We start from the raw sequence: 17627 nt of genomic DNA, 5'->3' as shown, positions 1-17627 counted from the left end.
TTCTGATACAAATAAAATTAGGATTCCATTTTCAGAAATTGATCCTCTACGTATGAAAGTTTCAAATAAGTAAACTGGCAAGACTGAAAGAAAAATCAATTTATATTTCATGTAGTTTATTTTTAAAGATTAATAATCTAATTAATTAGTCTTCTGCATTTATGTTTGACCTGAATGCCAGTAAGATTTATTTACTTTTAGATAAATTACAAACGGGGTCGCCCTGATTTGCCCTCAATTGTCACGGTTCAAGCCGGATTTCGGAAGCTGCAAAGAAAACAAGAACGTATTTATAAGAGGTGTTCAATAAACAAAACTAATCAGATCAATGCACTTTTGATCAAAAATAAGAATTATATCAATTTAGTTTCAAATTTTTAAAACTAATAAAAGTTTTCAAACATGGGCCAATTTAAAGTTTTGAGACAAAAAATAACATTTTGCAGCATTCAACTGATTCTATCAAAATAGTGTAATCATTTTTATTGCTCCAAATAGTGAAGAATACTTGTACCTTATAAATACTGTCGAGCATACATTGTTGTAAACATACCCAATTTTTCAAGAACATTCTAGAATGTTCGTTTCAAGGAAATTCCAAAATAATCCATAAATTAAAGAATAAACAAAAACATTCAGGAATATTTTACAAATGTTTTGAAATTTCTATAGAATTTTTTAATAAGAAAATTTAAGTACTATATACAATATCTTACGTTATTTCAGGGTATTCCATAAGAGCAGTTTCGATAACGTTCCAGAATTATCTGGAAATTTTCAGAATAATGTAGAACATTCTGAAGGATTTAATAATATTCTAGAAGATTCTAAGATTCTCTAAAAAATTACGAAATAGGTCATCAGGATATTCCAGAATATTGTAAAACACTCCAGAACATTGTAAAATATTTTAGTACATTCCAAAATGTTTTAGACATTTATGCTATAATAATCTAGGACATTTGAAAGCTTTTTAAAAAATACTAAAACATTTCGGAATATTATAATTAATTTAATTAATTTCATAATCGTATAATATCATACTATGTAAAACTTGAACATAAGTATTAAATAAACAATAAATAATAAATGCAGGTATAACATTCATATTGCCAAAGATTTCACAAGGTTTCGCAGAGACTGAAAGGTTTGAATAATTTCATAATATTTTAGATATGTTTAAAAGTTTTCAAAAAGACTTCAATAGGTTTCCAATATAAATAATTATATAAATATGACTTTAATAACTTCAAAAACATTTCAAATCGATTTTGAAGAGTAAACAAAGATTTCAAATAGATTAAAAAGTTTTCAATGATTTACGAAAGATTTTATAATAATAAATTTAGCAAATATTACCAAATATTTATAAAATATTGCACAGATTTCACAAAGATTCGTGAAACTTTTATGTAAATTTCAAAGATTGCTCAAAGATTTTAATGATTTCCCAAATATATTAAGGATTTCGGATGTATTAAAAATACTTAACCAAAACTTTAATGTACGCCAAAAGATTTCCATAATTATGCAAATTTTATCAAATATTTTTAATTTTTTTTTAAATATTTGCAAAGGTTCCAGAAAGATTTCAATGATTTTTCAAAGATTTTGAATATTTCGGATAGATTTAAAACACTTCACAAGGATTTCCATGATTTCCCAAAGTTCTCATTAATTTCGCAAATATTAGCAAATGTGTAATAAAAAATATTTTAAATATTTCTAAAAATGTATAAATATTTTATTAGTTTTTTACAGATTTTAGAAAGACTTTAATGATTTGCCAAAGATTTTAAAGACTTTGGATAGATTTAAAACACTTGACAAAGACTTCAATGATTTACCAAATATTTCAATAATTTAAAAAAAAATACCAAATAAATATTCTTCTAACATTTCAAACACTTACAATTATTTCAAAAATATTTTAATTATTTCACAAACATTTAAAAGATTTCGGATATATTAAAAAGATTTAAATAATTTTCCAAAGATTTTGAAAGGATTTTAATTATTTCCCAAATATTATTAAATATTTCGCAAAGATTTCCAAAGGTTTCGGATAGGTTGAGAAAATTTCACAAAGACTTCCATTATTTCACAAAGATTTCATGTAGACTTCAAAGATTCAACAGAAAAAAAAACCGAGAGCGCAGATTAGGTAGGACTAGGTTTAAGAATTTTAATGATGCTACCTTTATGAATCGGTAGAGGAATAGAGTATTAGTTATAGGAGGAAGAGGATCATAATCATTGATGGTCCCATTGCCAGGAGTTTTCCTGTAATTTCTTAGCCGCGGATCCATATCTGATATAGGGCTCCGCCGCCTCTGTCTTCAACAATCGTTACAATTTAGACACAAATAAGTGATTTAATAATTTTACGATAAATATTTTCCTTAGTGTATTTTATAATTCATTAAGACTAATATTCTCCCAAACGAGCTATACATTTTTTATCACTTTAATTTTTAAGGTGGAGCATTCTAGTCTATTAGTGGAAACCTGTATTAATTTTATCAATATAATAAAGATACTAATTATATATTTTGCAAATAATGAATCAATATAATTTTTCAGAACATGCCTTTGATCAGGTTTAAAAGGGCGGATGCGTCCAATGCGCCATCTATTCTATCTACTACTCTTCCTACACAATCGAAGGATCTACTTGTGAGTCAAGATCCATCGATAGCAGGTAAAGTTGACGTTAAAAAAAATGTAATCAACTTTTAGGGTTTCGTAGGGGCGATATTTTTTAAAAGGTTTAGGTGTCCATCTGTCTCTCATCAGCTATACTAAATAAGCAATGAAAGTTAGCACCATAAGATTTTGTCAAACAATAGTAGTAATAAAGCGTATTAGAGGGATAGAAGGACCAATATGGATATACATATAAGAAGAGGTGCCAAAAGGGAAAGTAAACTTGAATAATACGAGGATAGGGGACACGGAAAATGGTAAAGGGATTTATGGATAGGGGAAGGATAAAAGGATGGGGGAGGGAATGTCGAGGATACTGGTAGAAGTGGGAGACAGATGAGGGAAGCAGGGTAGGGGGAAGAAGGGAAGAGGGGAAAATGGTAGAGGGAATAGGGGATATGATAAGACGTGGTTAGAGGGAAGGGAAGTGTAAGGTTTGGTGGATAGAGCGAATAGAAAATATTAGAACGATTGGATGACGGAAGGAGAGGACAGCAGGGAAGATAGTTAAAGATAGGGAGAAGTTTATTGATAGGTGGATAGGGAAAACATACATAATATATGGAATGTGTGATAGGGGAAGTATATATGAAAATGGGAAGCTGGGAAAGAGATGAGCTTGATGGGTGATGATGAAGTGTGAAGGGGGAAGATATGGATGGAAGTGGTTAGGAGGTAAAATGGGAGACGAGTAATCGTATGAAGTGTTACTATAATGATACAAAAATGGATGCATGGAAATTCACAGAGGGTTCGTCAGTAGTGGAATATAGTGGGTTCACCTATGGAACCCGTCTTGCTAGGAGGTTGATGAATGCTTCACAAAATGATTTTTTTCTCACCTAAATTCATTACGCCCAAAATGAGTATATATGATTGACTATTATTATAAAATTTCAGCATTCGCTCCGGTAGCAGAAACCACCACAAACATCCCCTCCACAAGCTCGACCACCTACATCCCATCGACTACAAAAGAGTCTACAGTGGCGAAGATGGAAGATGTTACCAAGGAGCTTGCAGAAGAAATGGGAATCCCCACCTGGGGTTTAGTCGCCATTATAATAGGTTACCACTTACAAAATATTAAAATCAAATAGTATTTCTCTTGTAGACATCTTATTTCTCTATTCGGCTAATTCATGTCCGAATTCTGACACACATTTCATTGTTAGCCGTTGGAGCAGTAGTTCTAGGAATCTGCTTTTGCTGCGTAAGAAGATGTTGTCGTAAGAGAAGATCTAAGGACGGCAAAAAAGGCCTGAAGGGAGCAGTAGACCTCAAATCCGTTCAACTACTAGGTGGCACCTACAAAGACAAGGTACGCGATCGGTTGTTCCGTGCTTGCAATTAGAAATTAGACGCTAATTCTACACCCGTGGAATCCTCTTCCATATGTTTAGGTTCAGCCGGATATGGAAGAGCTTACAGACAATGCAGAGGAGCCAGATGAAGCCGAGAGCAAGCAGAGCGAAGTGAAACTCGGAAAACTCCAGTACAAAGTAAGATAAGAGGGTCTTATCATTCCCTTAAATATTTCAGAAAGTTTGAAAACAACTAATGAACTTCTGAAACTTTCTAAAATTTATATTAGACTTCCCAGAAATTGTAAGAATCTTCTGGTGTCTTGAAGAAGGAAACTAAAATTCGTCTAATGTTTGTAGCTCGAATATGACTTCAATTCGAACAGTTTGGCTGTGACGGTCATCCAAGCTGAGGAACTACCAGCTTTAGACATGGGAGGTACTTCTGATCCTTATGTCAAGGTTTATCTCCTTCCGGACAAGAAGAAGAAGTTCGAGACCAAGGTCCATAGGAAGACGTTAAATCCAGTTTTCAATGAAACTTTTACGTTCAAGGTAAGTCAAGGATTGGATGATATGAAGATTTTTTTATTTTGGGTCTCTAGAAATTTCTACAATCTGTGCAGTCATTGACACGCCATGACCATTGGCCACCTGTCTTTGTTATAAATAATTTCTAAATTAAATTTTGTCTGAAAAAATATCTTCTTCGCTCCGCAGGAAATCGAATCACAGAACTTCCGATTGCCGGTCGGGTACTTTTCCCTTAAACTACTAGAGACACCGAAAGAAGAATACTTTTTCAGAAATACACGCATTATTTTTCCAGGTGTTACGTATTCAAATTTTTCAAGGAATCTGTATTATCATCAGAGAATAACAGAAATTCTCAGCGGCATTTCAGACTGGATGGAGCTATAAATTTAGTCTGAAAAGACGTTAAGAATTTCTGTTATTATCTGATGATAATACAAATTCCTTGAAAATTCGACTACGTAACACCTGACAAAATAATGCGTGTATTTCTTAAAAAGGATTCTTATTTCGATATATCTAGTGGATTAAGGGGAAAGCACCTGACCGTCAATCTAAAGTTATGTGCTTCTATTTCCAGCCGAGCGAAGGGGAAGAACTTTTTTTGCAGAAATAATGTAATTTACCAAATTTTTTGTTGATAGCTCCATCTAGTCTGAAAATACGTTAAGAATTTATGTTATTCTTTGATGATAATACAGATTTCTTCATAAATGATTTCTAGTGATGGCCCTGTTAAAAAATAAAAATAAAGTACACCTTTTAGTAACTTAGAAACCACCCTTCTTAAGCCACCTTAATATTTTACTGAAATGTAGTGGGTCGACAGTGTACACTTACAAGTATCGTCCTTAAGTGTATTGGCAACTCCTCTGATTAATCCCTCCTTGCCACATCAATTCGTAGCATCCATTTTTAGCGACACTTATAATTACCACATTACCATATTAACATCTTTAAGCGACTTCCGTTCGTGGAAAACAGGGTTGCTTTAGTATCACTTTTACCACTTCTTGTAGATACGCCCCCTAATTTATAGTTACGCCCTTTCTAAAAACCCCTATTTATGCTCCCTGAAAAGTCCCTCTGTTACGGCCCCCATATATTTGTATAGCAGTAGCATCAGGATATACGAACACGGCCCGAAGCCACGCCCAATAGGGCGTTCATATTGTTCATAAAGTTCATATTCAAACCTATCTTACGAAAAATCTTATACAATGTGAATTTTCATTAAATTTAAACATATAATGGAAAACCCATTATTTTTACTACTATGACAACTTTTTGCGCATATTTTATTTTAATATCCTTTGAAAATGTTTCTGAAAGATTTTACTTTGTATTTGCCATACGTAGATGTTAATGTTATGAATGATTCATATAACTGCTTGCATATGCATTATTTCCGAAACCTTCGCACTACAAAAATTAAATTTCTCTGATTGGACTGAAAAGTTGGTAAATTGTATTCCTATTTGTTCGTATAGTTTACAGTATATTGTTTAATATTCATTTAAGATATATACGAACTTGTTAATTGCTGCGCAGCTTTCAGTGGATAATTATAGATGTAAATGCTAAATTTTAGAACTATCTTTTAAAATTGTTCTAATGAACCCCTCCTCCAACTTCCTTTGCATACTCATCAAAAAACTCTACACTTGGCATAAATTTGTTTCGCTGGCCCCGCCGTTTCCACCAATAAAAATTTGTTAACAGTAAGTGTATTCTGCTCGCTGCAAGGCCCTTAGGCCCTTTATCAGAATCACAATCGGTTCTGAATTTTGAGCCCGCGCAGTTGAATATTTTGGTCTAATTTTTTGCATGCCTAATTTAAATAGCAATATCTTGAAACAAGCAGAGCCAGGTTTTCAGTAACATGTTTATATTTTGTTTAATAAACAAAATCGAAAATAATTACAGTAACGCTCAGTGTTAGCTGTCCTCGCATTTCCACAGCGAGTCTGTTCACCCTCATCAAACTTCAGTCGGCCGACTCCCCAAAGGATGTCGAATATCCGGAACGAATGAACCCGGGCATTTTTATGAGATTTCGGCCAGTTAGAAAAACTAACATTATAAAATCATTGATCAATTAAATTTTAATTAAGAGAATGAATTTATTTATATAACTACAAGAAATTAAAAAAAGATTCATAAAAACCTGTCAATATTTGCAGTAATAATGTAAAGCTATAAGGAATAATGAACTTCTGTGCATTTACATCGCAGTTTCTACCAAATTCACGTTAAAAAGGCGGTATTTTTTTGAATTTTTTTCACAGGAATAATCTGTAATCCATAAGTAAAGTGTTGTCAAGTATTTTGTACTTACTATCTGACTTTAATTATTGAGTTATAGTTTATTATTATAAATTAGTTTCTTCAGGATATTTCGTACTTGGTAAAACAACTTAATTTGTAAAACAATTTTTTCCCCGCCTCTCGTAAAAAAGTATTATTTTCTTCAATCGATTATACAATAAGTAAATGGTGAATGTCCTTGTTTTGGATTAAGCTGTTAAGCAACTGAGAACTTAGTTCTGAATTTTCAGGATGAACGGTTGAATATTTTTATTTAAATTTTTCATGCACACGTTATCTACATACTTATATCTTAAAGCACACGGAGCCAATTTTTTAACAAAATGTTTACATTATAGATTATATATTCTACATTATACGCGGCGAAAATGCATAGACAGCTACGTTCCGTCCGTTTCTGATTCTAAAACAAAATTTAAACATTTTATCGAAAAAGAGTCTCTGCTTGCTCCAAGGTATGATTATGTAGATGGCGTATACAAGAAATTATACAAAAATTATTCAATCGTGCGACTTCAAAATTCATCACCGAATACTTTATTGAAAAATATCATAAACAAAAATAAGTACTCTTACCAAGCGTTAATTGTGTCATCAGTTGCAGAAAAAATATTTCTTTTAGGATTTACATGGAAAAATTGTTCAGCAAATTAATTTTTATAAAAGTACTAAATATCCTGCAGAAAGTAACCTTTCACAATTCTTACGACTTACAGGGGGAAACAATTGCGAATATGAATAATAATTGTTTAAACAAATTAGAATTATGTAAAAAATAGTTGGAAATACTCTACTTATTGATGAAAAATTATTCACGTGGAAAAAATAAATAAAAATACCGTCTTTAGCGTTGCTTTGGTAGAAGAGTGCAGTTTAAATGCACAAAAGTTATTTCTTCCCGAAAGATTTACATTATTACGGCAAATATTATCCGATATTCATGAATCTTTTTTTCAATTTCTGTTAATTATATAAAAATATTAACTCTGGTAATTGAAATTAAATTATTCAATGATTTTATAATGTCAGTTTTTCTAACTGGCCGAAATCTCATAAAAATGCCCGGGTTCGTTTGTTCCGGATAATTCGACTCCATTCAGGGAGTCTGCCGACTTCAGTTTGACGAGGGTGATTTGGCTTGCTGTGGAAATGAATGTACAGTTATCACTGATCTTCCTTGCTATTTAAGTGCTATTTTTCTCACGTTTGTTGATTATTAAACAAAATGAAAACATTTAATCAAAAACCCGGCTCTGCTTGCTTTGAGATATGGTTATTGAGATAAGGTATGCAAAAAATTAGACAAAAGTATTTAACCGCGCGGCCTCTAAATTCAGCATCGATTACATATTCTGATAAAGGGCCTTGAGGTGCTTAAAACAACTCGGGGATTCCCCACGCACAAAGTACGTCTACAAGGATGAATTGTTTCATGTAAAAATTCGAACAAAACATCTAAAGGAAATTATACCAGCCGATTAATATAGAAATCTGGGAATAGCGTGTCCCCGTGGCTTAGAGGACTATATAATAATATAATATAAAAATAAATAATAATAACAGGTAACAATAATTGTCTAATAATATATAATATAATATCATCATAAGTGCATGTGAGAAAGTTTTAATCTTTTTGTAAACTAATTCCACCAGAATTTCGGGCTTCTTTTCGGCTATTGAAATCCGCAAAAAATTCCCCAAATAACCCATAAATTCCAAAATCAACCTCTTCAAAATATTTGAATTTCTTACAAGTTTAATCCCGCCACATTTTTTTAGCTTTTTTGGGGACCTTAAGAATACCCACTCTGTTTTTTTGGCTCCAACCCTTAAAGTTCGAAATAAACCCTTGTGTAGCACGTAGATAAGAATTTGTCAAAAAATAATATTTTTGAAAATTATAGTGTATCGATAGAGTCTGATATACACAATAGCCAGATTGCTGCATTGCACAGGCGCAAAAAAATAATTTTTAATTACAAAAAAAAACAAGGACATTTTTCGAAAAGAGCTCTCTGTTCCGACCGGCCCAGTAAGAAGGCTTGCCTTGATCGGGATTAAAAAATGTAATTTATTTAAATACCTGATTTTTCTGGTCGTCTTCTAAATCTTCGGGAAAATAGATATGAGAAGAAATAAATCCCTTTTAAGGGCATGTGATACTTACAGTTTCCTCGGATTTTTTCCAGAAAAATGAAAATTTAAAAAAAATGAATTCGGAGATGCTATAAAATATCATAACGGACGTCCCCAGACTTTTTTCTCAGGGATAATAACAAAAAAAATTATTGTGCTAAATAAAAATGTTATGCATATTCATTATTTTGAGATTGCGTCGTTTTTCACCTCTGCCTTTCCGATAATCTTGAAATTATTTATGAAATAAACTTTTTTGATTGCCTGCAAACAAAGTTAGTTCCGGGAGATTAGTTAATATGTTTATTTGTAAGTCCAACGTTTTCATCCAAAAATATTGTGTAGTTTAGAAGTAACGTTCGGGTGAATTGTAACACCCATAACCTCGAAAAATACACGCACGTTGTTAGCAATATCAAAAAATTTTTGATAAAAAACACAAAGAAAAGTGTGCGGGGACGTCCGTTAGCATGTTCGCTATCATTTCTCAGATTTTGAAGGAAAAATATTTCTTATCCTAGGAAAAAGGCCGGGGAATCTAACACTGAAAAAATCGATACTATTTCCTAAGCGCGATGCAAATTAATCAAATTTTGCTAAATTAAAACTTTTTTGAATTAACCTACAAAAAAGTGTGTGGGGACGTCCGTTAGCATGTTCGCTATTATTTCCCAAATTTTTAAGACAAAATATTTATTATTTTAGAAAAAAGCGGGGGAAACCTAAAGCTGGTAAAATCGATAATTTTCTAAATATCACATGCCCTTAAGGAACCTCGAAAAATTCCACAGAATTGTACTGAATAGAATTGAAAATCTTCTTTATAAGATTTACGACAATTGAAATATCTAAACTTATATTCCAGAAAAAAGGATTTTAAATATGTTCAAACTAAGATTTTCTGAACGTACCAGTGAAAATTAAATTTATTTGAAATTTATACTACATTTTAGAATTCGAAACAATACCATCAATATTTATTCTAAAGATATTAGAGGGAATTAAATCAATTAAAAATAAATTCTACTTCACGGAATGAAAAATAATTTAATATACATCATTTCTGGAACAATTGAAAGGAATTAATTAGATTTTAAATATATCCTATTTTACGAAATTAAAAACAATTAATTATAGATATTTTGTTTCACCATTCTTTGCAATTCGATCCTTTTTACTGAGGGTATGCTTGTCCTTAGATTATGTATTAGAAATATAACATTAAACGATTCATTCAAGGCTGTACCCAGAAAAATTTTCAGGGAGGGGGGATACAAAGCAGACAAAACTTTCGGGGGGGGGGATATACAGTGGCACACAGGAAAGTATATGTATAATATGCATATGTTTCAAGAATTTAGAGGGGGGGGGTCAAACTTCCATAATCCCCCCTCTCTACGGCCTTGAATTCATCCCTGCGAAGTATTTTTTATATGGAGTCACCCCGAGTTCTTTAAACACCCTAAAGGTCACATTTTCACTGTAATACTCGCGCTTTAGGCTCGACTTTATATATATATATATATTTATTTATTTATATAATTCTTTCAGAAATTATATAATTATAATCATTATTTTGTATGTAGGTAATATTTGGTAGGGTGGCCCAAAATAAAATAAAATATTTGTGTTGCTATCTCACCCCCTATCTCCATACTTTCTTTCATTTGATGTATAAATAATTGCGCCATCTTTTATAAATTAAAAAACGCAAGCAAGTGTTAATTTTGTCTTTGTTACAAAAATAATCAATGGTTTACGTAAAAGCAATAATTGTGACATTAAAATGGTGACAGGCTTCACTGCCAATTATTTAACCATAAGTTTATTTAGAATACTACCGTTAGATGTGAAAAAAAACTGTTTTCCCTACTGTCATGAAACTACCCTTAAAATTTCTTAAACTGCTCCTTTGAACAATACTTTTGCTTCTTTCACAATTCTCTACATACATTCTCAATAGAAAAGTCCTAAGATTACTTCAGAAATAAAATTAGGCCTAGCCCAGGTCTAATTTTATCTAGACTGTCTAGGCTGGAATATCTGATCTGATCCAGTTCTAGTGCTAGTCTTGCCCAGGTCTGACTTTATCTAAGCCGTCTAATCTGGAAAGTCTGATGCGCTCCAGGTTTGGCGCTGATCAGCTAAATACATCTATAGTGAAAAATTATTTTTTGCACAAGTAATGAAAAAAAAAATGGCATCCAGCCAACGGTTGATCCGTTTTCAACTTGTGGCTGTCTAGATAATAACTACCCAGTGGGCACAAAATTTGCCGACGTCTTTACGACATCGTTATGACATCTTTACGACGACTTTACGACATCCTATGTCCATGTCGTTAAGTCATCTTTACGATATCGTAAATATATCGTATGATCTAACAATGTCTTTACGATATCGTAAGGACACTCTAACGACATGTACATAGGATGTCGTAAAATTCGTACAGATGTCATAAAGACGTCGCCGAATCTTGCGCCTACTGGGTAGCGACTGACTGTACGGCCTTGTTTGGGGCAAGCAAAAAAAACTTTATACTTTTGATCAGTCCCAGACTATATCATCTGGTCAGCTTCAAGACTGGAAACCAGACGATCGGGGCCGGGCCAGCACCAGGAAATTTTTCCGAGTGGGCACGTCTCCAGTAGTTAACCATATTTGCACCCTTCAATAAGGCTCGTAAATACTTCCTAAAGATGCCGCCTTTTTCTAAATCCTCTAAATATGGTTATATATTATCCACCTCCCCCCCCCTCTTTTTGGAAAAACCCTAGTTACAGCTCATAAAATGTATTATAGCAATTGCCTTGGGATACAATCGCTACCAATGCCCCTTTGGAGTGTCTAGACACGCCTTAAAGCCCCTAACCAGTGAAATGCAGCGTGGATTCGCTCCTTAACAATGAAAAAGAGTGAACATAGCATTTCCTAAAATAGATGATATATTTCTCAATAACAAAACATAGTGGTTTCCATTATTGACAATCATAACTAGTTTCTTCAGAGACGCCCCCTTGCAAAAATCTTTAAACATGATTTATTAAAATGTGTTATGAAAACCACTGTAAAAAAATAAAATCGTCATGACCCTGTGTCACTACCTATCCCAGTGGGTGCGAAATTTAAAAACGTAATTAGAACGTCCTAAAAACGTTCCTTGGACGAATAAGCCAAAAGTTGTTATTTTAATTGCCGTTGATCTTTTCTCCCCGGTTTCGCTTGAATTGCAGTTTTTGACACATAGCTCACTGCCACTATATATAAAGATCGACATATTCAAAAAGAAAAGAAAGTAGTCATAGAAAAAACTGAAGTTCCTATTAAAACCAATTTTTGGTCCATGAGGAGTTACAACAAAGAAGAACCTCTATTGTTGAAAAGGAATTCAATTCTAAAAGAGACTTCCCAAAAAGGCATTTTTAGCTTTATCTATTTCAACACTTTATCGAGGTAATAACACAACTTTTATGTCTAATCACACATGGAATTGAAATCTGGTGGACATAATGTAATGAAGAGAATTAAATTACAAACTATTATCGCAATTAGAATAGATATAAAGACTTCACAAATATCATTTTCAGGTTATGGGGCAAATTTGTAGATAGAGAGAGAGGGATAAGCGTTTATTTTTCAGCCTGCTGGCCTTAAAAAATTGACTTGTTTAAACTTTCATTTTTTACAGAATTTTCTTACAATTACCTCTTAAGAATTAACATCCATCCACACCTTATATCTAATCTGCTCGCTTTTATAGCTTAGCCTTCCTCGCTTCGCCTTGCCTCGCCTCACACGCACGCCGCTATTTTCTCGCTATGCCTCGCATTGCCAGCCTCTGCCTCCGCGGCTAATACCTAATACTTATCTACTATTTACAATATTTACAGCTTTTTTACACCTGCTTCCTCACCTGTTTACAATTTTTCTTTCTCCATTTTTGTTCCTCCTTCACTCTCTTCTTCTCCATCTTACTCAACACCCCCTTCACCCATGCTACTGCCCTTTTGTCCATGTGGCAAACTTCTAAAGATATAGGTGTATTTTTATTATTATTGATATGCAAGAAACTTTAATCTTAAGCCATCGGTCGACAAATTCTTTAAATGCCCAGCTTGTCAACCCTACATTGCAGCAGTTGGTTTGTGAACATGCCTTCAGGTTTTTCTATTCAATTGACTCCAAAGGAACCCATATAAGTCTTCACAGTTTTCTACTAGAGTTAAAGTTTTAAAAGCTATCAACTCCTATTAAGGCAACATTTCAGAGAACGCCTGGTTTTTTTAGGGATAACACAAACCAAAATATATACAGTCGGAAATTGTCAGAATGATGGACAAAATTACTACTAAAAATCATCGTTGTCTTTTAAACGTGACTACTCGTTCAGAAATTGACTGAGAAACTTTTTTAAAAACCCGTTGATAATCTTATGAAATTGCGCGTCAATTGAGCCTGAATGCAGATATTTTGATATTTTCGAAAGAATATATTGCACGAGATATTTTAAAGAAACATTTAAAAATTCCTTGAATTTTACACCTTGACTTCTCCCTGGCGCACAGTAATAATAATAATAACGCAGGACTACAAAATATTTTCAGGAGTCTACATAGAGTTGACTAAGTGTACTTTACTTCTATATGTTTTTTTGAATCGCTCAATACGAATCCATCATCAGAATGACTCCAGCATGTCAGGATTTTGATTAAATTAAAAAAAAAAACACAGTTTCAAAAAATATGGGTTGTTATAACAATTCTCTCACTGGAAATATTAAATATAATATTTTTAGAGAAGAATTACATTTTTTTATTTTTATTATTTGATTAAAATCGCCACGTGGCTTGAATTTTTTCCCATATTTATCACTGTGTGGCGGACCGAAGGAATCGAAAGGATCTGGTTCTTTCGTTAAAAACTAAAGAAAAAAACAACAAGCCCAACTTTTAAATTGTTGAAACTGCGTGAGTTTCTAATGGAAATTTTAACGTAGAATCCGAATTTCAACAATTTAGAAGTCCATCTTGCTGTTTTTTGAGTTTTTTAAAGAAGGAATCAAAGGGGGGCTCAGTGGGGCCTCTGAGGGTACTTTGTAGAGGCTCCTCTTGGTTTCTGCGGTCCGCCAGGGACGACAGTTTGGCATGACCTAGAAAAGTTGCAGCAAATATCTCAAATACATACAACTTAGTCTTTGAAGTCTTATCTTAAATTTAAGCCCATAAAACTTTTTAAAAAGATGCACACGTTCTCGAAAGACGACTAAAAATGTCCAAGCCTCCAATGTCAATTTTCAGTCAGCGATTATTGCTGTCTACCGCGAAAGCGATAGTCACCGAGAATTTCTTAGATTTTGTTTCTCAAATTTTGCTTGTGCTGTGACTCATAATACTTAAGGGCAAAAACTGAAATTGGCATGACATAATCTGTAAAATCTCATGTTCAATTTAAGTGAACAAAACTTCAAAGCTATTCAGGGGTGCCCAAGATATGACAATAAATTTCCAAGCGTGTCTGCGTTGAGTCTCAGTCGGCGAGCACTGCAGGCGGCCAATATCGCTGCTAATCGGTGCGGACATGCTTGGACATTTTTAGTCGTGTCTCGAGAATGCCTAAAATTTTGGAAGTTTAATGGGGTTGAATTAAATATGAGACTTCGAAGAATAATTTCTATAAACTTGAGATTTTTGCTACAACTTTCATAGGTCATGCTACAAGTTGAAGTCGAGGTACAAAATTCGAAAAATTCTTCAGTTTTTTTTTTAACTTCTCGCGCAGTATATTCTCTTCAAAATGTCAGAAATCTTTATATTGCGACTTCTTTGATGCGAAATTTAATAAACTTTTCAACGAGGATTTAAACAAATTTCCCTCTCAATTTTTGAAAGAGTAGTCACGTTTTAAAGTCAGCAGGGATTTTTAATAGTACTTTCAATTCAATTAAGTTAAGTACAATGGAAAATAATTTAATCAAATTTATTTTTATTACAAAGAATACATTTGACATTTCATTTAATTTTATGCAATGTAAAGCAATTGAAAAGAACTTAATTGTATTTTGAGAGAATAAAATTCAATTACATGCAGAACAAGATTAGCGTATTTTCGTATCTCATTTTTGTTGAATCTCAAAACAACACCGCATTCGACGTTCTTTTAAGATTCATCTTAGAGTAATTAAAAGAAACTCAATGACATTCAAAGAATTTAAGACATTTTTGAAAACGCCGAATTAAATTTATGAAAATTTAAGAGAAATCAAAATAATTTAAACGAATTTAATAAAATTCGATGTTATCCAATTAGAGGTTAAGGAAATGGACAAAATTAAATTCCATTACTGTAAATTCAGCGGAATTCAATTTGATTCAAGGGTAATCAACTCAAACTGTTATGCACCATTCCTAAAGGTATAATTTTTTAGTAAAGTAAGTTACAATCTGTACTTTTTCTGATTTTTAGAGCGTGCCATATGCTGATGCGATGAACAAGACTTTGGTTTTCGCCATCTTCGATTTCGACAGATTTTCCAAGCACGACCAAATCGGTGAGGTTAAAGTACCACTCTGTCAGATCGATCTTGCTCAAACTATTGAGGAATGGCGAGAATTGCAGAGCGTTGAGGGTGAAGGTGGACAGGTAAGAATTTAATTTACTGGTTTCATCGTATTAAACAACTTTACGCGAAACAAAAAAAAAGAGAAATTTTATCTTTCTTTACGGAACCTTAGGAAACTTGTCCAATATCTACAGTTTTTTCAAAATGCAGACATAAAACTTCGCAGCGAAATGTTATTACAAAATTTAAAAGAACTGTGGCCATAGAAATTTTTTTTAACAAAGAAAACTTCCACAGTTCTGCACCAAATGTTGTAATATTTTCTAAATCGCTTAAACTTGCTAAATGAGAAGGGTCAATTTTCTTTAAAACCAATAATTGAGAAAAATATAAAAATCAGAGCCAGTATTAAAAAAAAATTGTAAGTTTTTCTTCCAAATATTAACTTATAATATTTTTCCTTCTATCTTCCAGGACAACAAACTTGGTGACATCTGTTTCTCCTTGCGATACGTGCCTACTGCTGGCAAGCTAACTGTGGTCATTCTGGAGGCAAAGAACCTGAAGAAAATGGACGTCGGTGGTCTTTCTGACCCTTACGTGAAGATTGCTTTGATGCAGAATGGAAAGAGGCTAAAGAAGAAGAAGACTTCCATAAAGAAATGTACACTCAATCCATACTACAACGAATCCTTCACATTCGAGGTTCCCTTTGAACAGATACAGGTATGTCATCGGCGATAACTTATTCTTTCCAGAAATACAGGAAACGTACTTGAACATTTAAAAATGTTGATTTTTTCTCTGTTCCAGAAAGTGCAATTGGTGGTAACGGTAGTGGACTATGATCGTATTGGCACATCAGAGCCAATAGGCAAAGTTATTCTTGGTTACAACGCGAGCGGAACAGAACTGAGACATTGGTCAGATATGTTAGCGTCTCCAAGGCGTCCTATTGCCCAGTGGCATACGCTTAAAGATCCCGAAGATGGAGATAAGAAAGATTAAAGAGACTCTACTACATTCTAAGGTAATTTTAAACAGTGGAAATCGTTACACGACCCACTGCGCATGAGCATATCTCGTAAGGCCCACGGTACAAGTGTAACATCCACAAAAATTTACTGCGCATGCGAATCTCGAACAACAAGCTCTACTGCGCATGTGCATTTTGAATAAAAATACAATTCGCATGCGCATGTCTTACGAAGATTCACTGCACTTACGACAACCAATGAATTACAATTTTTTTAAATTGTTTTATCTTACCAAGATTGAATTCTGTTCCACTTAAATCAATTTCTAGTCAAGTCGACTTATAATATTAAAGTTCTAATAATTATACTTACTGAAAGAATGTGCAACTCATGACGTTAAATGTTTAGAAAACGCTATATAATAATTTGAAGAGTCGATTTTTTAAATATCAAAATATAAGAAAATCTCAAAGGCTATTTTTTACAGTACTTCGTTGATCATGCAAACAATGTCATTAATTTTCTTATTTCTATTTCTAGAAAAAATATTTTTTTGCTATAAACTAGAGTTGACTGAGAAAGCTATAAATAAAAAATGTGTTCAAATTGATTTATTTATATAAAAAATTAATCGCGAATATTCTCGTTGGATTATTTTATTTTGTACTTGGGGAACCTATGCGTATTATACAATACAAATCCACTGCACAAGCGCGTTGATCACAATAATCTATAACGCATGCGCACATATTTTTTTGGATCTTCTGGGCATGCTCGATACACACGATAAAAATTTTACAAATTCTTTTTCCCTTTTAGGCGAGATCGTGAATGAAAATCCACGGAGAGGAAAAAAGAGAGATAAACACTTAGTAGATATTAAACGATCTATGATAAAAAAAAACAATAACTACAAGCGAAAAGATCTAGCGTTAATAAAATATGTTCTTATGGAGTGTAGTGTCTTGTATATATACATATACTATATCTACTATACTTTTCTCTGTAGATTACCTGTTGAATGATTTTAAAAGGCTGAAAAGAAAAGCTGATGCGGCTGCGCCACGAAGACAGTGTGGCATA

General features: G+C 33.0%; 1 protein-coding gene across 2 annotated transcripts in view; it reads left to right on the top strand.

Annotated features, from left to right (window-relative positions):
- LOC117166911 (synaptotagmin 1) overlaps positions 1-17393 on the top strand; it is a 45786-nt gene extending 28393 nt beyond the window's left edge. Inside the window, exons 2-10 of one of the 2 annotated variants that reach the window (XM_033351373.1) lie at positions 2584-2701; positions 3607-3774; positions 3882-4027; positions 4116-4208; positions 4371-4565; positions 15471-15647; positions 16042-16293; positions 16381-16597; positions 17364-17393. In XM_033351373.1, coding sequence (XP_033207264.1) covers positions 2587-2701; positions 3607-3774; positions 3882-4027; positions 4116-4208; positions 4371-4565; positions 15471-15647; positions 16042-16293; positions 16381-16575 — 1341 coding nt within the window. In that variant the 5' untranslated portion in view covers positions 2584-2586 and the 3' untranslated portion in view covers positions 16576-16597; positions 17364-17393. Of the gene's footprint in view, positions 1-2583; positions 2702-3606; positions 3775-3881; positions 4028-4109; positions 4209-4370; positions 4566-15470; positions 15648-16041; positions 16294-16380; positions 16598-17363 lie in introns of both variants that reach the window. The other variant, XM_033351364.1, reaches the window with a different exon arrangement.
- The last annotated feature ends 234 nt before the right edge of the window (positions 17394-17627 follow it).

This window comes from Belonocnema kinseyi, chromosome 1 (genome assembly GCF_010883055.1).
Source record: "Belonocnema kinseyi isolate 2016_QV_RU_SX_M_011 chromosome 1, B_treatae_v1, whole genome shotgun sequence".
NCBI classification, from domain to species: domain Eukaryota; kingdom Metazoa; phylum Arthropoda; class Insecta; order Hymenoptera; family Cynipidae; genus Belonocnema; species Belonocnema kinseyi.
The sequence above is the reverse complement of the archived record's forward strand: the minus strand, read 5'-3'. Positions and strand labels throughout refer to the sequence as shown.